The sequence below is a fragment of the Tenrec ecaudatus genome, chromosome 11 (genome assembly GCF_050624435.1).
Source record: "Tenrec ecaudatus isolate mTenEca1 chromosome 11, mTenEca1.hap1, whole genome shotgun sequence".
Classification (NCBI taxonomy): Eukaryota; Metazoa; Chordata; class Mammalia; order Afrosoricida; family Tenrecidae; genus Tenrec; species Tenrec ecaudatus.
Window position 1 is genome coordinate 2,496,552 of NC_134540.1, and position 23,415 is coordinate 2,519,966.

Here is a 23,415-nt window from a genome sequence, read left to right on the forward strand (position 1 = left end):
GCCTCGTTCACACCCTAATGCAAACAGACTGTCACACCAGAAACCCACAGTCAAGTGAGGCCATGCCCACCCGAGAGATACTACAGGGCAGGCAGGACCCCCCGTGGGCTGGCTCCCCAGGCTGTCACTGCAGCATCTTCTCACTTGTCTCGGCCAATTTCTGTGTTGGCTGCTAGCCTACCACGCCCACCACGACAAGGCGGCCTATTGGCTGAGTTCTGCAGATCCTGAACGTTTGCTCTGCTAAGTGCCAAGTCTGCCAGTGGCGTATGAGGAAAACATCCTGGTGTGGTATTTATTTGGGCTCCTCTTGGCCTTTCCAAGAAAAACAATCATTTTGCTTCTTCCTTCCAAACAAAAACATCGCTTCCGTGCTTATACAGCCACAAGGGCTGGCATTCCCCGAGCAGTGGTGGAGAAGGGGGGGGGGGGGGGAAGCTGCAGTTTTTCACCTGCTCATGTTCCCAGGAACGTGAGGGCACCTCAGGACCTGGTGGTAGCCCTTGGTTTAAGGGAGATCCTGTGAGGAAGGGATTTAATCCCATTGCACTGTTTCCTTAAGAACACTTTTTTTTAATCAGCAGGCCTTTCAACATCAAGCAAAATGATCTCTCCCCCTTTGGCCCACTTAGCCCCAAACAAGCAAGCTCACTGCCCTTAAGTAGATGCCAACTTATCTCGGCCCTACAGAATAGGGCAGAACTGCCCGTGTGTTCCCAAGACTTATTACCAAGAGTAGGAAGCATCGATCGTTTTTGTTGTTGCTTGTTTCTTTCACTCTGTCTAGCTCTATAAGACAGGCAGAACAAACAATCCCGAGGAGAAAACGACAGGACCGGCAGTGCTGGGGGGACATTGCGGAGGGCAGGGATAGGGAACGGGGAGCCAACAAACTCAAGAGATGAGGGGTCACAACAAGAGATCTAAAAATGATGGAGAGGGGGCTGGTGGGGTTTGAGCAAGTACAATATATCCCAGAGGATTTTCTGAGGGCTGAATGGAGGATGAGCGTGACACTGGAACAGGAGGAAGGTGAAAGAAATAAAGAAAGTAAGTAGAAAGCAAAAGTATAGCTATAGGCATGTATATATTAATTAATAATTAAAGGGTTAGAGGCCAATATACATACATTTACATGTTAAGTATTAAGATAGCACAGACAGACTTTGGGCCTCTACTCAAGTCTTCCTTCAATGCAAGAACACTTTGTTCTAATAATCCAGCACTCTTTGATACTCACCTTCCCTACGCGATCACTGAAGACAAAATGGATGTGTAAGCAAATGTGGTGAAGAAAGTGGATGGTGCCCTGCTATCAAGAGATACAGCATCTGGGGTCTTAAGGGCTTGAAGTTAAACAGCCATCTAGCAGGGAAGCAGATAAGCCCACAAGGAAGAAGCACACCAGCCTGTGACATCATGAGGTACTGACGGGATCAGGTATCAAAAAATCCAAAACAATTATATCAATGCGAATGGGGTGGGGGGTTTGGAGTGGAGACCCAAAACCCATCTGTAGACAATTGGACATCCCCACACAGAAGAGTTAAAAGGGACAATTCAATCAGGGTGCAGTGTAGCACTGATGAAACACGCATCGTTCCTCTAGTTCCTGAATGCTTCCCCCGCCCCAGTTCTACCTTACAAATCCAGCTAGCCCAGATTACACACATTGGTACAGATAAGAGCTCCTGACACATGGAATGTAGGACAGGTGAGACCCTAAGGAACAGTAGTGGGAGTAGCAATATCAGGGGGATGGGGGGAGGGCAGGAGGGAGAAGGGGAACTCATCACAAGGTTGGATATATAGCCCACTCCACCAGGGGTACAAATAACAGAAATGTGGGTGAAGGGAGAAAATGGACAGTGTAAAACAGTAAACAACAACAATATATAATTGATCGGGGGAGGGGCCTGATATCAAGGGCTCAAGTAGAAAGAAAATTGATGGCAACATACGTACAAGTGTGCTTCATACAACTGAATGATGGAATGTCAAGACCTGTAAGAGCCCCCAGTAAAGTGATTTTTTTAAAAGAGTAGGAAGTATCATCTTTCTCCCACAGAGAGGCTGGTGGTTTCAAACTGCTGACCTTATGGTAGCAGCCCAGAGTAGAACCACCACGCCCCGCCGGTTTCCCTGAGAGGGCTCTGGGTGTGAGCCAGTGGCTGGAGAGTTCGCACTCTGGTTTAAACCTCCCTGCCCGCCCCTCAAGGTACCTTAGAAGGCAGGCCTGCCAAACCAACACTGTGAAAGACCAGCCCCTGGAACCCTGCATAGCGCTACAGGAACAGGAAAGGGAACTGACCCCACAGCACCTGGCGGGTTGGATTTTGTTTTGTAATAATGGATTATAACAAAGTATCAGGTTCCGGAATATCAATCCAACTTCCTGGAATTAGTCGTGTTTGGCCATGATATGTTCTTGCTTTACACTTAATGAAGCTACTTTTTGCAAAGATCTTCCTTATGGTTTCTGCATCGATATTACGCTTGATCTTAAGTTCTGGGTTTGTGGGGGGACGTCCAGTGCTAAAGACTGCCAGCTGCTTTCTAACCTACCAGAGCCACCTCAGGAGCCAGCTCAGAGGCAGATCAGCTGCCAGCCCCTAGGAGGCTCAGTCCTCCTTCGCTTCCCCCACCCCCAAACGCACAAGAATCAATTGAACAGGGGCCCCCACCCAACTCCAATACTCTGGATGACTATACAGGATTCAAACTCCTCGTTTCTTGTGCATGTGAAATAGTTCGACGAGGAGCCCTGGGGGCCTAATGGCTTATGCACTGCGATGCTAACCTCAAGGTCTGCAGTGGGAAACCACCAGTCGCTCCCTGGGGGAACGATGAGGCTGTCGACTCTGATAAAGATTCAGTCTCAGAAACCCACCGGGCAGCTCCACTCCTTCTCAGAGGCTCATGGGACTCAACAGCAGTGAGTTTGGTTTGAGTTTAGAGGTTTCATATTAAGTGTGAGGCTAACCACAAGGTGAGCGGTTCAAATGTCCACTTCAATCTGATTGGTATTACATCTGGCATCCATTAAATCCAGTTTGAAACTGAAAAACCAAACACTGCTACCAAGTGTTTTTCAACTCATAGTGACCCTAAAGGGCAGGCCAGAACCCCCCTACGATTCTGAGGCCGGCCATCTTTTCAGGAGCACAGCCTCATCTTTTCCCCTTGTATCAGCACATGGGTTTGAACCACCGGCCTTGTAGTTGGAGCCCAGCGTGCAGCACACCAATGACCAATGCACGAGCTCTTTTTCCACTCTACGCATTCTTCCTTTGGGTGACTTCTGCCAGTCATTTCAGCGCAGAGCAGCCCACATCCAGCAGGACAGAACCCCGCCGGGACCTGCGCCCTCACAATTATTACACAGGCACCCATCTTGACGAGGGACAACCTCATTTTGGGTGACTTCTTCTGGGGAAGACAATTTCATAAATGTCCACTTTATTCATCAGCGTCTCTCAAAATCCTCTCCCAGGGTCAGAGTTTGCAGCACAGCACAGCCGCATGGAACAAGGTGTGTGGCACCACAGGGACTCCCTCAGAGGAGGCATGGAGGCGGCTCTGTTGGTCTGCGCTGCGGCAGCTGCACGTTCCCCTGGCCAGGAGGAATCCCAAGGACCCCCATCACCTCGCTCCCGTCCTCCTCCCACAAGCTGACCCTGTGGTGGCTCTCACCCTGGCGAGACCACCAGGAAAGGCAGCCCAGATGGAAAGGAACGAACAAGTCCAGTAGAGCCTGTTGTGAGCGCAAGGACCAGGCCTCTGACAGGGACCCTGACTGTGAGCAAGTTTGGGTGAGTTTATTACAGCCAGTGGATTGTTTGTGAACTGTACAGTCAGACAAGGAGCTTCCAAGAGTGGGTGGGAAACCGGCTGTAGGAGACAGCAGAGGACTTCCGGCAAGGAGGATGGGCACAGATACCCACGGGATCAGATGGAACACTATGGACAACAACCCTGCAGCCTTGGGCCTTGGAGCCCAAGACTGACACTGAGGAGGGCCAGACCAGAGCAAGCAGACACACCAGTGGCCAGGAGCGAGGAAGGGGTGCTCTTTCCTTGTCTCCCAGGCCCCACACAGTGGCTCTACTCTGCCTGAGTTCAGAGCACTGTCCTTCCAATGGCTCCTGGCGCATGTTCCCAAGTAGGGACACACAGGGCTCAGTGCGGACAAGCACCGTCCTCACAACTCTGAGACAGGAAGAGCTTGATGGTGCCCAGGTACCACTACCAACTGCTCTGCAGGGGATCCCAGGGGAAGGAAGTCACACCAAAGACTAAGCTCACCAGTCGGACAGAGACCGGGTTCCACATTACAATCACCAGCCGTCCGAAATCCAAAGGATAGGCTTTGACCACAGGAACAGGAACCAGGTGAGAATGGGTGTGCGGAGGGGACAGCAGAAGCGCGTCGAAAGAAAATGTGGGTGAACCGGTAAACGCAGACAGGACCAACTCTCAACCTCCACCTCACTCACAACTCAGGTTCAAACAACACAGAGAACAAATTTCCCCACACACTTTATGAAGCCTCCTCTTAAGTAGAAACACGCACCCCCACACAGAAAGCCCCAATCTGGGTTCACTTAAACATGAAGAATCCCCTCCGAGCAGTTAAGGTTCCTCACTCTGAGATCCTGCCTCTGCCCCATTCAGCAGTGGGCTGTGCAGGAGAGCAGGCTCGCTGAGGAAAAGGCCCAGAGAGCCCTCTTCTACTTGGAGCGGCTCCCAAACATGGAGCTGGCCAGCAGCCCCGCCATCCAGCGCTGCCTCACCCACCCTGTGGCCTCTCATCACCATAGTGGGCAGGCCTTCCCTGACGCCCTGACGAGGACACAGACCTGACCTGTGGTCTTGGGGGGGGGGGGGGGCTCCTAGGCAGTGAGCACTCAGGCTAAGGCCCCCCAAGGCCGGGTCTCCACAGCAGAGAGGAACCCTGAGTGGGTGCGAGGAAAGCGTGACAGTCCGAGTCTCCAGCCAGAGGAGAAGGGCCAGCCTGCTGCCTCACCCCCATCCCAACCCACATGCTTTACTCTGAGGCACAACCCGAGGTACCATCTCTGAATCTAAGCACAACCTACAGCCCAGAACGCCGAGTCCCAGGAGCCCCGTCCACACAGCACAGGCCCAGGATTGCTGGGCGCTTCAGTGTCCATCTACATCTGAAGGACGCCCCTGAGGACAGGGATGCAAAGCAGGAGCCCCTCCAGCAGGGAGGACCGTAGCCGACTCACGATCGGATGTGCGGGAAGTCCTCCTCAATCCTGCTCCCTGTGTTCTTGAAAATCTGCAGGGCAGCTTCCGCGACCTTCTCGTCATCCATCTTCAGACAGGCTAGGAGGGACTCAAAAGTTTCCGCCGAGTGGAAGGAGATGGGGTGTGTGAATGAGAGGACCTGCGCGTGAGAGAGCACACGGACACACACACACACAAGGCTGGGACCGGCTCATCTGCACTGATGCTCCACCGCAGAACCAAGAGCCCAGGGAGGAACCGTCTCCTGCGGGCCACACTGAGTGGGAACCAACAGGGCATGCTCCGCCAGGCTCACACACGCACTGGAGGCAGCGACTCCACAGTCGGAAATGAAAGGACAGCCTAAGGGGAGGGATTCTGAGCAAAGCCACTGGGGTCTTGTTTCGGTTTGGGGTGTTTTCTTTTTGGAGGGTGCTGATGGAGAGTTGGGGAAAGGGACAAGGAGAGCGAAGTTAATAAAACGTCCTGATGCTTCTACATGAACCAGCTAAGAACATTTTTATGGAGCATTCAAGAGTAGGGGGTAAACACACAGCAGGCAGTAAAGGAGACTACAAAGTTACAGTAAACAAATCAGCTTGGTAAACACCTGGAAAAATCATACCCCAAAAAAGTCAACCATTAAATGGATCCTAGCATGTGTATGAAGTAAGACAATATAAACTCTATTCAGTTATAATGGGGCAACCGAACTAATGGAATTTTAAAATAAAATACTCTAAAGAAAAGTGGTTAGTCACCTAGAGAAAATCAATTACATCCTCGCTCCCAAAATAAAATTTCAGAGAGGTCATTGTTTCAGATGACAATTCTTTGAGAAGACTTTAAATGTGGTCAGCATTGACCAAATGTAGGCAGTAAAAGGGCAAATGGCACAAACACACAGACACGCTAAGGCCCTATTTACAGAATCCATAAACCGGCGACGCGAGCACCTGTTAGATGCATAATGTCGGGCGTTATGGAGATGTACAGCCAGAGAAACACGCAGGCAGATACACGTGGACACTGAACTGTAAACCAACAGTTCGTTCCAACACAGTGCCCCCCACCCCAGCGCCGGGAGGCCAGAAGATGGGGGTGGAGGGACCCACCCACAGGACTTGGACAGGGCTGGCGGGATTCTGTCCTTTTTCAGGGGTTCATATTCTTTGGCACTGTCACCAGTGTGGCTTTCTTGCTGTACTTCGTAGCATGCCCTTAACAGCATGTGCTACATTCTGCCTACACATCAAACACATCCTACAAAATCCCAGAGGCAACCAGGATTGAATTTGGCCCAAATAAAATGTTAACATCTGTGCATCAAAAAGAACCCTTCCCCCTGCTCCCAAACAACCAAAAGTAATAGCAGAGCAATTAAAGCAAAACACAGTTTCTATGTTACAGCTATTAAAAAGTTCAGCCGAATCCTTAAAGACCGAGACTGAGAGAACAGGCGCTCCCATTAAAGGTATGGTGTTTGACCAGGACAAAGCACAAGGTCCTGTGTGTGGCCATTACTATCTGGTGTGCCCCACCCTCCACGCCAGCCAGGCGTGCGCTACAAGAGCGCATGACTGCATCCTGTCCATAGTGTCCAGCCTGCCCCCACTCACCCCCTGCCCCTAGCCTCCTGTAGTAGTTAAACACTGTCTATACTCCAGTACAAGTTGACCCGAATATCAGCTGAGGCACCTAATTTAACCACAAAAACTGCAATAAAAATGTGCTGAAAAACTCGGCTTATACACGAGTATATATGTCATCTCATTTCCAATGTGAGGATTTTTAAGAGTGAAGGGGCTGGTGTTTAGCCTGGCAATCAGGTCACAGCCTGACTGAAGGACAACTGAGATGAATGGCTCTCCGAAGCCAGTCTCGGTTGGTCAGTCAGTTGGTCTGTCTCTCTCTGCTTTCAAAACCCTTATTGAGAAGCCATGTGGCATCACACTGAGACCTTCCAGAGCCCCGGAGGCTTTTCCACAGCCACCGGATCCACACAACTTTGCACCGCTTGCCTGTGGTCCTGCTGCCTTTTTTATCTTTGCATGTGCTGCATGAGTCTGAAGAGGGATTTAGGGACTAGTATGGGACCCATGGGCTAATGTCTGACTGAAGGACTAGACAACGATACTGTGGTATAAAGCTCTCCCCCACACGCGGGCGTGTCTGGATTTGCTCCTCTACTCAGCCTGGTCTAACACATGCCGACGGCAGGAAAGGCAGCAGGAGCCGTTCACTGCCCAACGGTACACAGAGCTGGGGAGTGACAGTCCTCACGTACGGCACTCTTAGGAAAATGCTGAGAATGGGCTCAGCTGCTGCTGCTCAGCACTGCCGGGTCAGTTCTGACTCACATCAACCCCACGCACGCCACCAGAAAGCACGGTCAGTCCCACCAGGACTGGACACCAGGAATGCTATGTTCTGTGTGTGCTCAGCGATTTAGACATGTGTCCTCTGAAAAGATTCCAAGGGAACACTGCTTATGTAAGCAGGGATATGCGTCCTTCCCTTTATTTTTCAATTTCCTAGGACTTCTCTAAGTAGTAAAAGATAGACTGAACAACAATAAAAATCCAACCCATCAAAAATGTTTAAAAGGAAGCATAGTTTTTATCCAATGACATTAAACATAAAAAGGGAGTTTTCGGGATCAGCTCACATGGTCTTCGCCCATCTTCCACTTGGATGCCGCTGTTTTAATGTCGTAACTGAAGACTACACAATCTCAAACTTGAAGTTCACCCTTTACAGGAAAGGCACCATTTCTATGTCCCCGAACACAATAGCGAAACGAGCCCCGAGCACGGACCAGTCAGTGCTGCATGGCGCTGGTGGGGCGGGCACTGACCTTGAGCAGCTCCAGCCCCGCCCGGATGGCCTGGTCAGTGGGCACCCCCTCATCCTCGTCGTCGGCGGTGCCGTCTATGGATCTGTTGACTTGCTTGATGAGGGCACTGCAGGACAAGGACAGTGGGCACTTCTCGTCAGCAAACCCACAAGGGACACCCTCACACACGCCAGAGGCTGAGTCACGGGGGCTGCTGCAAAACCGGGGCACGCTGAGCCTGACCGTCTCTAGTGACTGAAAGCCCACCAGGAACACGAAGTGCGCGGGACACAGCTGGTGCGTGCCGTGTCTGAGGCAGGCACCTGTGCACGCACCTGATGGACTCCGTGTCTATGTGCACCGGCGCGATCCTCTCCAGCAGGAACTTGATCATCTCCAGGAAGGGGTTTGTCGGCTGCTTGGGATTGCCCAACTTCTTGGTTATTTCACGCTGTAACACAGACATGTAGAACATGGTTACAAAACAATGTTGAACAAGTTGCCCACCTCGAAAGGTGCAAGAAGAATCTACCATGATTAAAACCATGCTGCCGCACTAGTGCCTGAAGCAGCAAACCCACAGGGACTGACCAAACCCAGAAAAAGACTGGAGTAGAAATCCCGAATAGAGGGAAGGGGCATTTCCAGGAATGAGGAGAGACCGCCCCGCCCTATGCCGCAAACCCCAGCTGGCCAGACAAAGCTCGGTCCCCACCACACACCTGACGGACACCAAGCTGTCCCCAAGGAGATAGCCAGCCATCTCTGATGGACACACCCCCCGGAGAGGCCATGAGACACTTTGTGAGCACCTGGGAGGCTCTCTGGGTAAGAGATCCAGACACACTGGGAAGAGCACACGCTTCCACTGACAGGCCACGGAAACACTGCAGCTGGCCATCAGCCCCCGTCTACGTCTGGTAATGGACACAGTAACACCAGCAAGCACAAACAGGGAACACGACATCTGTGACCTAGAGTGGAGTTGAGGTCACGGGGCGCCCGCCACACACAGTGAAAGTCCCAGGCCCGGCCTTGGGAGCTAGCAGTGTGCTGCTGACACTCCTGTCTCACGGAAGGCAAGTAAATGGCCAATGGACCATAGGGGCAGGAGCCATCGCAGCCGTCAGCTGACCCCTCCCGAGAGACAGAGACTCGGGCCAGCCACATGGATGGTGCTACTGGCTGCCAACAAGAGGACACTGGCTGGTGGTGGCCCCAGGGTGCAGAGCACAGGGTGTCCACAGCTGTCAATCTTTGCAGCAGCCGTCTTGTCATTCTCCCTCAGAGCGGCTGGTGCCTTTGAACCACAGATCTGGAGGTTAGCAGACCAATCTTCTGCCAGTGCCCTGAGGGCAGGGAATAGACCACCAGGGTGGCCTCCGAGGCACCTCTGGGTGGGCTGGCACACCAACAACCCGCAGGACCAGCTGTCCATCTGCAGTGAAGCACACTGCCAGTGTTATGCTGCTACCACCCCAGGTCAGCCGGGGAGGGCAGCTGGCAGTTGGCCTTTAATGCACACTCCTGCCCTTCTGGGGACTTCTCCTAGAAGCGGGGCGGCCATCTGCAGAGCGCACCCGTGCTCAGCTCTCGGACAGTCACCCCAGCGCTCACTCTCGAGGCAGCAGCGAGCAGAGCAAGCATTCACCTGCAGCCCCGGGCTGTCAGCTCAGGAGGGCTCTGTGCACCCTCACCAGTAGGCGGTGAGGCTCTCTGAGTGCCACACCGTCAGTGAAGAGCTGGTACACCGTCGGTGCGCTGCAGCGCCGAGTGTACAGCAGCCCGTGCTCTGGGACGGCAGGCAGCAGCACTCCCTGCGGGCTGGTCGTTGATTTGCATGCTGGTGGGGCTAACTTTCTAAGGACGCCCTCTCCTTACCACACAGCCTTCGGCCTGCTTGCAGGAGCACGTGGGGCTGACCAGAACCTCCAGCTGCTTCCTTATCTTCTCGTCATCTTCTAAGACCTGGGTGAATTTCTTCATGAAATCCTGAGCCTTGCCGGGGTCTGGTAAATTCCCTGCAAATGCAGTGGAAGCGCATTGTTAGGAAGGCTTCTCCGGAGGAGGAAAGGCACACCTTGCCCACTCGGCTGCGCTGTGCCCCTTCCTTCCATGTTCAATCTCCTTTAACACTGCCACACATGGTCAAGGACACAGACTGTGAACCCCTTTAAAGGAATGCACGCAGGGGAACTAGGAAATGGCCTGTTTCTCCGTCCCTCTCAGACGGCGTGAGGGCAGCATTCACTCCTCACACAGCAGCCTGAGCTTCCTGCTCGCCCAGGCACAGCTGCGTCCGTGGTTCAGGCCTTTAGAAACATCCCCTGGGCAGCGTCTCCCGGTGCCACTGCTGGGTGTGAACACCAACAAACTGACTGCCGTCAAGTTCACTCCCAGGAAGACAGCCTCATCTTTCTCCTGAGTGGCCAGCGGGTTCCCACTGTCAGCCTTGGGGAAGCAGCTGGACGCCTAAGCCACATTGTCACCAGGCACCTCATGGCCACATAAGAACAGCTGGATCAGTGTCTGCAGGCTCAAAGATGGTCTCGACACTGGCCTGCTAATGTGGCACACCGCAAACCACTCCTGAGCGCTGACACAACACCTGCCCAAGTGACGCCAACCTTTCTGTTGTCCAGAGTCGGACCTGTCATGCGAGCAGCAGAGACACAAGTGCATTTGAAGACCAGGGTGCAGTGACCCCACTCCCGAGAGTGGCACACCAGCCTGCGTGCCTAGTCTGAGGCCCGGCGGGTGCGAGCAGCCTCCTGAAGATTTGGCTGCATGGGCTTGGCACGTTTCTATGACAATGTATCTACTGTCAAGAGAGGAACCTGGCTCTGCTGCTTACAGAAGAGAAACCATGTGTTCAGTCGGGGAGCATCCAAGGTCAGGGTGTGTCATTGTGGGGCTCTGCACAACCCGCGTTGTGAGCGCCATTAGCCACCCACTGGGGTGTCGCTGTGCTCGGGAAAAGCCCCTGTACTACAGGCCAGCATCAGGCCTACCATTTAAGGAGCAATGGAAAACAAAGAAGAGACGATAAGGGGGCACAGAGGCACCAAAAAGCCGACAGAGCCCAGGGCCTGCTCTCTCACAGGGCCCCGTCTCCCGCGGGGACAATGTCCACTGGCAAACCTCAGAGAAGGCAGTCAGGAGACACAGCCAGGGCACAGCATCACTGGTGTGTAGCTTTCTAGCCAAGTGAGAAAGAGGAAGGCCCTCCACGTAACAGACGCCCACGGCGACTGCGGCACAGGCTCTGGCACCACGCTGACTGCAAGGGTGCCACAGGGCCAGGCAGGGTTTCCCTCTGTTCAGTTGTCCTGGGAGTTGGAACCACAGAATCTCACACAAAGGACTGGAACCCGCTGGTGCTGACCTACCCCTGCCTCTGACCAGGACTAACCATCTATTTGGTCTTCAGACTAAGCCAAAGCTCTTGCCGCTTGTGGGCTGTACCCCCACGTGTTAAGAACAGAAGTAGTCCCAGCTTTAGTGGGTTGCTCTCCAATCGCAGTGCCCATGCCACCAAACTCCTCCTGGAAAACCCTTACTGGCACTGACCCTCCTGCCACTCTGTGTGGGACCCAACCCCGAGGGGTACTAGCTCCCACCCAGATTTGGCATTACTGTCGCATATTCTGGGGCCCTCCTCCTCGCAGCCTGGTCACCTCCGCCCACTCTCCTCTCCAGCCACAGGGGCCTCTGCGGTGGTGGGAGGAGGAACCAGCATGCCCGCTGCAGCCCCGGGTAAAGAACCCCGCCCAGTTACTGAGCAAGAAGCCCCCCAGTAAGCCTGCATTTGTAATTAGAGTTTGCGTGCTTTTCAAAGAACCCATCTTGTAGTGACTAGGCAGATCAGCCACTTGGTGCTAAGTGAAACGTACATGTGGTCAGCTAATCTTCAAGCCGCAGGCTGCTTTTCCACAGCCCACGTGAGGCAGAAACTTGTCTCAGAAGGAGCACCCAGGCGCCGACAGAGAGGTGGGGAGACCAACCCCACACCGCCTTCCAGTCAATTCTGACTCAGCAGCCCTACAAAGCCGAGCCCAGCACTGCCCCACAGGGCTTCCTGGGCTGGACATCTCAAGGGGACGACAGCCTCACCTTCCCCCGAGCAGCTGGTGGGCTTGAAGCTCACACTGGCCTTCTTGTCATGCAGCCCCCACCCACCTGCTGCTATGGCCCTCCACAGTGCAACGGCACGCGGGGACCTCCTGACCCTCAAGAGCAAGGAGGTGCCACCTCCTGAGCCTTGGCTCTCGCGGGTGTCACTGTAACAATTTAAACGTCAGAAATAAGTCTGCCAAACGCTTCCCTTCCCCAGCTCTTGCTGCTGCTGCGAGGCCCTGGTCCTGAGGAAAAGCACTCTGCCGTCTACGATCGCCACCACTTCCAGGAGCGAGGGGAAGGGCCAGGGATGAGTCCCAGACACCTGTCTTTCCTTCCCAGGGCCCAGGCCCATGAGGGGTTTTCTCCACCCCTCCCGGCACCAGGGCGGTTCAGGGCGACTTACTGGTAATAACCATGACCTTCGAGAATATGGCCTTGATGCTGGCATCCGTCTGCAAACCACACAAAAAAGGGCACAATTAGAACCCTGGCCTGTGAGTCAGAGGCTGCACCACCACTCTCCCCCAACCTGCCGATGCCACTCCAACAGCTATGGAGTCACGATCTCCAAGTGTCCCCTACACGGCACAGGCCCCACTCATCCTCCGTGCGCTTATGAGGCCACCGCCCGACCTCCCTGTCTTCCCTCAGCTGCCGAGCAGGCTACGGGCACCAGGAGGCTGGCTTCATCAGCGTTGAAAGGCCGGTTGCCTGTAGAAACCCACAAACATCGGGGACTAGGGTGGGGGTGGGGGGGGTCTATCCCAATCTCAGTGAAAACCTGACGATGGGAGCCTGGGACTCCTTGCCAGGGTTCAGTGCGACCACCATGCTTGCGGACAGCGTGAGTGACACTGCCTGTGTACATGAGGCGAAGGAGTCACCTCAGAGGGACCGTGCTCTTCAGCAGTCGCTGAGACAGACTCCGGCGAGTCCTCAAGGCTGTGGCTTGCCTTCATTCATGGACGAGGGCTAACCACTGTGCACGCCCATGACGCCTCAGAAATGTGCTTTCAGGTATGTGGATAGGTCTGTCTGGACACACACCAGACTTCTACCCTTGTCCTTCCCTGGGGGGGTTGTGGGGTGGGGGTGAGGTTTCAAGCTGATCCTCATGCAAAATTGTGTATAAGAAAGAGAGCCAAGCCAAGCACAATTATAGGAACTAGTCACTTGTGCAAACAGCTAGGGATTTCTGCTATTTGTCGAAACTTCCACGCCACGGTTCCCACCACCATTCCTGGTAGAGTCAATGAAGAGTCATCAGGCAGCAGCCATTCCCTCCACACACTGCCCGGGGTGGGGGTGGGGGTGGGGGGGACGCCACCTGAGGTCACAGTTGACCTGCTCCAGACTCCTCCACAGCTGACTCACCAGGAGCAGAGGGCCAGGCCTCTCTTCCGAGGTGTCTCCACCACCAGCAGCCAAGCTGCCTAAGTGACTGCACCACCTGGGGTGGGGCTTCACCTCATCTCGCCTCACATGAGAATCCCAGTTTAGGGCACCATCTTCCCTTGCCCGGTTTCCTGGGAATTCCCTCTCCAGTGTGGGCCATTCAATCGGCAGGCAGGCAGCCAGGCTGAGCAGAAGCAGAGGCCACAAGGCAGGAAAGGCCTCAGCATCCCTTCCTAGCTCACGGAGAATGCATTTTGTGATTTCCACTTCAGACACAGGAGGAAAGTCATGCGACTCTTCTCCCGGCTATACCCATCAATGGGTAAGAGGAAGATCCAGTAAGCAGATACTGGACGGGCCAAAAGCCAAGGTCTGGCTAATGAGATCTCACTCCTCAGGAGTTCACCACGATGAGCACGCGGGAGTCACACACCTCACTGTGGCACTCCGAGACCGCCCTGCACATCCACTGATCAACAGCCCTTTCCCCCTTATTTCCCGGAAAGTAAGTGTGCCTCTGGCACAACAAACGGGGCGTCTCGCTCAACTTACGCACTAAGACAGACGGGGAAAGGCTCTCATTGGCACCGAGGTTTCCAGCTTCCCCCCACGGGGCAGAAACAGGGACCGTGGACTCACTGGAATGTGGACAGTGGGGACATTTCTCATAGAAACAGAGAGGTGGTCATGAGGCTTGAACACCGAAACGCTACTTGGCTGTCCGTTTCAATCAGGCACTCCTCCCGGCCATGGAGTGGATGCCGGTCGCAGCGACCATACTGGACGGAGTAGAGCGACTGCTGTGGGCTTCCCAGACTGGAACTCTTCATGAAAGGTGATGCCCACAGAGAAGGCCTCTTTCTCAAGGAGTGGCTGGTGGTCCAACTGCTGACTTCGCATGTGGCAGCCCAATGCCCTGCCCACCACACAGAGGGGCGTGAAATGCACTGTTACAGGAGGAGTGAGGGTCGCTCTCAACCCAGCACGAACCGGCACGATCTGACGGACTTCTGGGCCCATGGGAACCAGGACACAGTATGTTGTAGGGACCTGGATCGTATGATCACGGGCAGCATGTGCTAGAGACGGCTTTCTTAGATGTGCTTTACATGTGTGTGCACGTCATATGCACCGCGACCCTGCTTTCTCAATGCCCGAGGACAAAACCTAACACAGCCACTGGATGAAAAGCACCACTGAGGGATCATTACACTGAATATTCACCATAACAGCTTAAGTACAAATATTAAAATACCATGAGGGCGAAGACTTTCTACGAGCCCAGGATTTTTCATGATGGGAGCGTCTTGGGGTGGCAAGATGTGAAAGCATCATTTATTTCACTTCTTATGCTTTCGATAATGCTGAATTACTATTGCTATTATTTCATCTTAAAATTGAAAACAAAAGCCAGAGACCCCCAATTCGGGGCCCCTGAAAGCACACGCTCTTTCCTGTGGGCACCACCTGTCCCAGGCGGAGTGCCAACTCTGACTCCTCAGGTAGGGCGTCAGTCGCTGAAAGGTTTCGCTGGCTGTCCGGCACAGACAGGCAGCAGGACACAGTCAATAAAGATACGCTGTTGGACTGCACGCCACAGCGAGCAGACGCGGCGACGCCTCCTGGAAGCAGAACTTACTTTGGGCTGCTTGATTAGGTCAAGCAGGTCTTTGACTTGATGCCGGAGCAGATTCTGGCACTTCCACATTTCATTCAACGCTCTGGAAAACACACGCAGATAAACGTAAAGAACAGAACAGACACCCTTCTACAGCACTCCGGGTGCAGGGCATCTGCAAACGAAGAGCTCACACTGGAGAAGCGATGACGGGGATGAGGGAGAACTCGCCCAGCCGAGCAAGCAATGGCACGTGCAGGGAAAGGGGCGCCAGGATTAACAAGGCGCTGCTGGACGAGCGAGCCCTGGTAGTGCAGTGGGTAAGTGCTCAATAGTGAACCAAGAGGTCAGTTGCTCTAACCCACCAGCCCCAGGAGAGAAGAGGTCGTCTGCTTCTGTAGTCATGACAGCCCTGGCCACTCTACGGGCAGTTCTGTCCACTGAGGTCACTGCAAGTCAGAAGGGACTGAGGGCAGGGGTTAACGTATCTCCTCGTGCCGTGGAGAAGAGCTGGGTCAGACCTGGGCTCTGCTTTCGACTGATCTAGGGCTCTGCGGCAGGCTGTCGAGGAGCCCTGGTGAGTCAGTGGAGGGCGACTGGGCTGGCAGGCGGCACTGGCAGGCTGGCAGCGAGTGCGGTTTGGCACTGTCAGTCGGCTCTGCGGCCTGCAGGGCACTGTGTGGAGGACTGGGAGAGCACACTGCCTGGCAAGCTCCTTCTGGGAGCTGAGGGCCCCACGGACTCAGTTACAACGAAAGAACGCTGCCCCACTCTAGCAACGTTGCCACCCCACCACTCCCGAGGCTGGAGCGGAGGTGTCAGGGGCGTGCCCTCCCGCCCTCGAGGCCCTATTTTGCAGAAGACAGAAACATGAGGACAGGAAAGCCGAGAGACGGGAGGGTCCAGGGTCTCAGATTCCAGCCAGCCGCACGCTGCTCTGAACATCATCTCACACCCCATGCCTTAACTGGGCAGGCCGCATCACCACGGCTCACCCTGAGCAAAGCCAGCTCTAAGACAGCCCAGCTTCAGAGCCCTCGTTGGGATTCCGTTAGGCGGGCCATGTCTCCTCTAGGTCCAAAGCTATGATTCCCACCTGAGAGCCACCAGCGACGACATGTCGCCTGAGAATATATTTGTACCAACCCTCATGCCAAACCCTGCTCTGGGACGAGGCCGAGCAGCCCAGAAACTCCTATCCCACAGGCCTCCGGGTCAGAATCAGAAGGTGCATGTGGGGGCAGACCAAAGAGTGGACAAGGACACTGGCAACATTTGAGAACCAGTGGTATAAAAATCTGGAAGGAAAAAATAAATCAAATCCGCAAAAAGGCCGAGCTGAGCAGCTCGCTCTCTTGCTTGACGCAGGCAGCAGATGGCTGGGAAGGACCTGCCAAGGATCTCATTGCTCTCTAACACCGAGCAAGGCCTCCTTGAGGCGCCCTAGGTTCCAATCACGAGCCTTGTGGCTCCCACCCTCGACTGTGCGGGCAAACACCTGGCAATCGTCCCCAGGAAACCCTGAGGGGCAGTTCTGCTCCGTCACATGGGGTCGCCGGGAGGGGGCATTAGCTTCACAGCCCGCAGCAACAGTCCCGTGAACGGGGCTTCCCCACGCAAACACAAGCAGCTTATTTCCCACGTGCCCCCATTGGGCGGGTGATGGAGAAGGAAGACGTGACCCTCGGACATACTTGACCGCGTTCAAGTCCAGCGTAGCGTACAGGTAATACAAGCACTTCATGCGCTCTGCCGTCTCCAGATTGTGGGGGACCATGTACTGAGCAAAGATGCGCTCGACGAGCAACCTGCAACAGAACACACAGTCACCGTGCCGCTGTGCTCTCACAGACGCACACACATGGTCCCAAACCACATGGCAGACACATTCGAGGGCGCTTCACGACCTCTGGGGGAAGGGAATGAAGAGGTGGTGGAATTTCCCTGCCAACTCTCTGAAGCCCCGCCAACAGCTGTTCTGGGGGCTGCTGAGGCCTCCAGGGGAACCTTCTCTCCTAAGGCAGACGAGGACATTGCCGGGTGGGCTGGAAACACCCTACCAACACCTCTGCGCGGGGCCTGGGTTCCTGATCTGGACACAAAGGGGTAAGGACAAAGTGCAGTAGGCATTTCCAAGCATCAACTCCTACGAAAGGCTCTCTCTTCAAAATGCCCATCTCCCTGCACGCACTCCGGAGGCTGGCCCCCGTCCAACTCCTGAAAGCAGTGACCACACTGAGAACTCAAGGACGCAGTTTCTCGTGGTGTAGCTCTGACCATGAGAGCATGATCTCGGGGCTCTTCACGCTCTCACTCTGATCCCCTACAGGAAAGGCGCGAGATCCCCCGGCCACGGGCTGGAGGTCAGGCCCAGGCCTTACCGGTCGTCGATGCTGTTCTGGTAGTAAATGTGCAGCAGCTTGTCCTTGATCCAGGAGATCTGTTTTGCGGCATCCTTCCCCGCAGCCGACTGCAGAGAGTACTTCTTATAGATCTGAGCCAGCCCCATCATGGCCTCTTTGCGCACTCGCCACTAAGAAGAACAGAAACATCCTCAATGGATTCAGATGACTGCCCTCTTTTGGAGAAAAAAACCCACCCAGTGCCCCTGAATAATTAAAATGAAGAAGGCTGGTGCGCTCTTTCTAACCATCTCCCAGGAGGAATGGCGTCTCTCCCTGGGCAGTTTCTGTACCCCCGCCCTCTCCCGGGGACACGGACACAGCTTCACAATGCTCCGTTATAAAGGAGGCCCATCTTAGGAGGAGAACAGCCAGAATGCTCCTTGGAAGCAAGGATGGCAAGACGTCGTCTCATGTCCTTTGGACATGTTTTCAGGAGAGAGCAAGACCCGGAGAAGGTCACAGTGTTTGGTAAGGTGGGGGAGGGGGGGTCAGAAAAGAGGAAGGACGGACACAGTGGCTGCATCCAGGGGCTCACACGTGACAACAGCTGTGACGAGATGGCACAGAGCCATGCAGCTTTGCGGTTGTGCAAGGGGCTGCCATGGGTCTCAGCCACTGGACGGCACCTAACACGTTTTCAACGTTTTACATTTCCTTTGCTTTCTGGAGTTCTTCCAAGCCCAGGTTTAGAGTGTCAGTCGGCGATGACTAGAGATTTATGAAGGAGAACACTCTTCACAATATTCTATCTCCTACATACAAAGCGGTAAACTCACCCACATGCATTAACACTTCTAACACTGTCACATCTCAAACCCATCAATTTTTTTAAAAGATGATCACAATCTCTACATTTTTAGGATCCACAGAAAAGTGGGAAAGGAAAGCATGCTGCCAAATTTCAAAAGCCAAGACGAATTAAAAGGCCAGCAGTTCAAAGCCACGAGCAACTGCACTCAGAAACATTCACAATCTTGAAAGCTGAGCAGGGTCCCTATGAGTCCAAATCAACTCAGTGGCAGTGGGTTTGGTTCAGGGGCTGACGAGGCTGCCTGAAGGTCAGACCCCACCATGAGGCGTACTGTGCGTCAGGGACTTCAGGTCAGGTTCAGTAAAGGAAATGTATTCAGAGATCTACCTAAACAATAGTGTGACATCACCAGTAGTAACGTGTTAGGCTACTACTAACTGCAAGGTCAGCAGTTCAAACCCAGCAGTCACTTCCCAGGAGAAAGACAGGGCTTTTTTGCTGCAGGAAAGAGGTTGCAGCCTAGGAAGCCCGGCCCTATAGAATCACTTATAAGTTGGCACCAACTTGATGGAAGTGAGTTTTTCCTGGGTTGTGATTCTAAAATGCATCTACACTTAAAAACTTTACATAAATGCTACACTCTCACCAACAACACTCTCAACCAACACTCTGGTGGCACAGTTGGTTGAGCACTGGGCTGCTAGCTGCAAGGTTGGTGGTTCAAACCCACTAGCTGGACCTTGGGAAAAAAGACGACTGTTCTCTCCTAGAGTTTCTGAGAACAGAGTGACTTCTCTGCCAGCTCCCACCCTCGACTGTGTAGTTTGAATTAAGAACAGCAGACAACGAATAGTCTTCATCCCATTCAGCTGTCTGAAAATAGAAGACTTTGCTAAGTCTTACTCATAATGTAAGAATTCCACTTCTTTGGAAAAACTGAATCTCTAAGTCTGTGTCTTAATCCAGATAGACTAGAGAAATAAATCCAGAGATACTCTGGGTAAGTCTAAGAGAGAACTTTTTTCCAAAGAGCAATCCCAACCCAGTCCAGATCAAGTCCTTAAGTCTGACATCACCCCATATGTCAATAGTACTCTATAAAGTCCTCTTTAGACTCACGCAGCACATGCAATGATGCTGAATGCTGAAAGATCACAGGTCAGTGGGTGGAAAGTCTTGTGGATCCAGTGGCGGTGGTGGAAGCATCTCAGTGCTGGTGTGGGTCTACATGTGGCTCCTCCAGCTCCAGAGCTCTGGTTGCACCAGTGTTTAACTCCCATGTGGCTTATCAGCAGGAAGACCAAGCAGAGAGACTCTCCCGCCTCCAGGGAGCAATACAGGAGTTCCCTGAATCCTCAGGAGAAGGCCATGCCCACATGGAGACCTCATTGGCTATGGCCTGATTGACAGGCTAGACTCCACCCTTTTATAAGTTGACAGAATTTGTAACTGCCACACTGTGTTAAAAATGAAAGAGTGAAGTTATCTTCTGAGACTACCAGAAACATGGATGTATTCCCCTGGTTTGGGTTGTCCATCTTTACCCGGGTGAGCCAACCAAGGGCTCAACACAATGGTCCCAAATACATGGCAATCAGGATGCTGACCCTGCCCAACGACCCGACTCGGAGTCTGTGTCACACTAAGCGGCAACTGACGTTGCAATAAGGGGACTGCTGTCTTAGGCAGGGCGCCAAGCCCCTTTTCCTTCTCTGTGCATTTCTTCACGGAATACACTGATGGGGTGTTCAGTGAAGATGATTCTAAACAGCCAACCCAAAATGCACTGCCATCAAGTCTGGAGGGGCTCGGGCCCTCACAACCCTGGAGGGGCTCGGGCCGTGCAGCGCCTCTATGGACGATGCTGCTGTGATGAGGGGCGGTCCAGTCGACTCAGCCTGCAGAGACTGTGTGCACCCTCCTCACATGCGTTCTTATGTGGGAGCCCACTGTTGCAGCCACCAGGTCAGTCCATCTAGTGGAGAGTCATCCTCCACTTCACTGCCCCTCGGCTTTACCAGGCACGATGTCTGGCCGGAGTCCTGAGAAGATGTTTGGTCCTTCTTGCCTCTGCGGAGCACTCTGGCTGTGCTTCTTCCCAGACAGACCAGACCTGGTTGTTCACTTGGCCGTCCGTCCATGGTTAGTTCAACACTCTTCTCTGGCTCCACAATGCAAACGCATGGATTCTTCTTTGGCCTTCAACACTCAGTGTCCCACTTTCACAGGCATAGGAGGCAAAGGAAGACACCATGGCTGGGTCAGGCACAGGCTAGTCCTCAAACTAACATCCTGCTGTTCAGCACCTTAGAGGGGGGCTCATGAGTGACTTTGCACAATGCAGGGCATTGTTTGGCCTCTTCAGTGTGGCTCTTGTCTGTTTATCACGTTGCTTACTGGTCTAGTTGTGGTGATGTTGGTTTTCCTTCCTTTGAGTTGCAATCCATACTGCAGTCCTTGATCTGCAGCGAGTGCTTCAAGTCCTCCCTACGTGCAGCAAGCAAAGGTCGGTCATGTGCATATTGCAAGTTGTTAGTGAGTCAATTCTGATGTCACATTTTCCTTCATGTAATCCAGCTTCTCTGGTTATTTGCTCAGAATACAAACGGAATGAGTATGGTGAGAGGACACAACCCTGCCCCATGCCTTTCCTGATTTCAAACCACGCAGTGTTTCCCTTGCACTGTCTGCACAACTGCCTCTTGGATCCATGTATAGACTACACGAGCAGAATCGAGTGTTTGGGATTTCCCTTTCTTCTCAGGGATATCCACATTTTGTTATGACCCGCACAGTCAAATGTCTTGGCATAGTCAATAAAGCACAAAGAAGATCTATCTGATACCAGCAATGACATCCCTCATTCCACGTCCCCTTCTGAATCCATCCAGCCTGAACCTCTGGCACAGCCCGGTCACTGTCCTCCTGCAGCTGGTGTTGGATGATCTTCAGTAAAGTTTTACTTTCGTGCCACTTTTCTTTAGAACGGGCACTAATCCAGATGTCTTCTGGGCAGTTGGTCACGTAGCTGTCTTCCCAATGCCCTGGTATCAACAAGTGAGGGCTTCCAGTGCTTCATCAGCTTGTTGAAACACCATCAGTTCCTGGAGCCTTCTGCAGGGCAGCTTGGGCTCCCTCCCTCAGTACCATCGGCTGCTCGTGTGCTACCGCTCGAAGTGGCTGAATGCTGACTCGCTCTTTTGGGCACGGTGACACTGCATCCTTTCCACCTTCTTCTGATGCTTCCTGCATTGCTCAATATTTTGACCATAGAATCTTTCAATATTGTAACTCAAGGCTTACATTTTTTCTTGAGTTCTTTCAGTTTAAAATATGCTGGGCACGTTCTCCTCTTTTGGTTTTCTAACCCTAGGTCTTTGCACGTTTCGTTTTGATATGTTAACACTGTCTTCGGGAATTGCCCTTTGAAATTTTCTGTTCTGCTCTGTAACTTCATCTTTTCTTCCATTTGCCTCAGCTACTCTATTGATTCAGAGTCTCTTCTGGCGTCCACTTTTATCTTTTCCTTCCTTCCTGTCCTTTAATGACCTACGTGATGTTCTTGATGTTCTCAAACAGCTCGTCAGCTTTTCGGTCCTGAGTGTTCAACGCAGCCCAGAGCGGAGAGCCTCACCTGGGACCAGGAGATGGGCTCCAGGCCTGACTTTTCTGGTGAACAGCTGAGCACTTTAACCACTGCTGCTTTGACTGGTAGGAGGAGGTGGGCAAAGGGGAGCTCCAAGACTGAGGGAACTCAAGATGAGACACTGTCGAGGGCAGATGAGTGGAGCTGGAGCGGCTCCTTTAGGAGGATGTGGAGCCTTCCCGACAGATCCCTGGACACATGTCTGTGGGGCCGGCCTCACCACGCTGGCCCACAAGCCTGTACTCCAGTCTGCAGAACCACCAGCCCACCCAGCTCCAGAGCTGCCAACTGCAGCCCAAACTCTCTCCAAGGAGGAGAGGGCCAGCAGCAGCACAAGAGACTGGCCACCAAGCCTAGCATGAAGCCACCAAAACACAGATTTAAATGTTCAAATGCCGCCCACACCCAAAGGGCTCTGTGCATCTACCCCTCGATCCCCTCCCATGCCGGTAACGCTCCGAGACTGACACCAAGAATCTGCCGTCAAAGTCCCTCTCAGAAGGGCCACACAGCAGGGATGAGAAATCCAGGAGGCCGGATAGCCCCAATGAACCACAAAACTATCCTCTAGTTCTCCAGCATGTCTTCACCTTACTATTACGGTCTTATTGTCTTCCCTCATTAATCACGTTAGACTGTCGCGTGTTCATTTGCATAACTGAGATGGTTCGATGTGTGAAGCCACGATGGGCGACTCTTCAGAAATAGCAACAGGAGTCATATGGGAAGGGGGAGGAGCTGACAGCATTGATGGCTGCATAACTCAACGCAGGAAATGAACTGCAGAATTGTATGTGCATGAATCTATTTTGGATGGTGGAAGATACAGCAGAATGAATGAATGAATGAAAGGGTACAGGAGGGAGGCGATAAAGGGGTGCTGATATCAAGGAGCTCAAGAAGAAAATGTTTCAAAATGGATTGTGCTAGCAATTGTACAATACTACTTGTATGACTGGACTATGGAATGTTATGCTACCTATAAGAACTCCCAATAAAATGAGTTTCAAAAAAGAACCAGCCGCCGCAATGACTGGATCTTGCCAACTCACCCGTTTATCCAACGTTCTCTCCCTGACGAAATTCAGGAGGTGGTCGTTGACCAGGAGGATGTCCTTCTTAGCAGCTGTGACAATGGACACGATGACGTCGTGCCGGATGGCCTCCTCGGGGTCATGTGAGCGCACCTTCAGGTATTCTGCAAGGCAAGGTGGCCTGGTCAGTGTGCAGCTGCAACCCGCACAGGCCCAGGGAGACCGCAGAAGATCTGAGAAGGTCGAGGCCTGAATAAGTCGGGCCTCCATGGGGAATGGCCAGGCTTGCTCCCGACTGACACTCAGCCTGAAGTCCTAGAGAACGTTCCAGTCCTACTGTCTTCCCCACGCCAAGCCC

General features: G+C 53.2%; 1 protein-coding gene across 2 annotated transcripts in view; it reads right to left on the reverse strand.

The window, feature by feature from the left end:
- The window catches only part of PDS5B (PDS5 cohesin associated factor B), a 111,136-nt gene that overhangs the window by 33,834 nt on the left and 53,887 nt on the right, over positions 1–23,415 (reverse strand). For both annotated transcript variants that reach the window (XM_075562758.1, XM_075562757.1), the window contains exons 11-19: positions 23,076–23,221; positions 17,603–17,754; positions 16,916–17,029; positions 15,243–15,324; positions 12,612–12,660; positions 9,971–10,110; positions 8,425–8,540; positions 8,111–8,216; positions 5,253–5,413 (exon numbers count right to left, since the gene is read on the reverse strand). In XM_075562758.1, the coding sequence (XP_075418873.1) occupies positions 5,253–5,413; positions 8,111–8,216; positions 8,425–8,540; positions 9,971–10,110; positions 12,612–12,660; positions 15,243–15,324; positions 16,916–17,029; positions 17,603–17,754; positions 23,076–23,221 (1,066 nt within the window). The remainder of the gene's footprint in view (positions 1–5,252; positions 5,414–8,110; positions 8,217–8,424; positions 8,541–9,970; positions 10,111–12,611; positions 12,661–15,242; positions 15,325–16,915; positions 17,030–17,602; positions 17,755–23,075; positions 23,222–23,415) is intronic.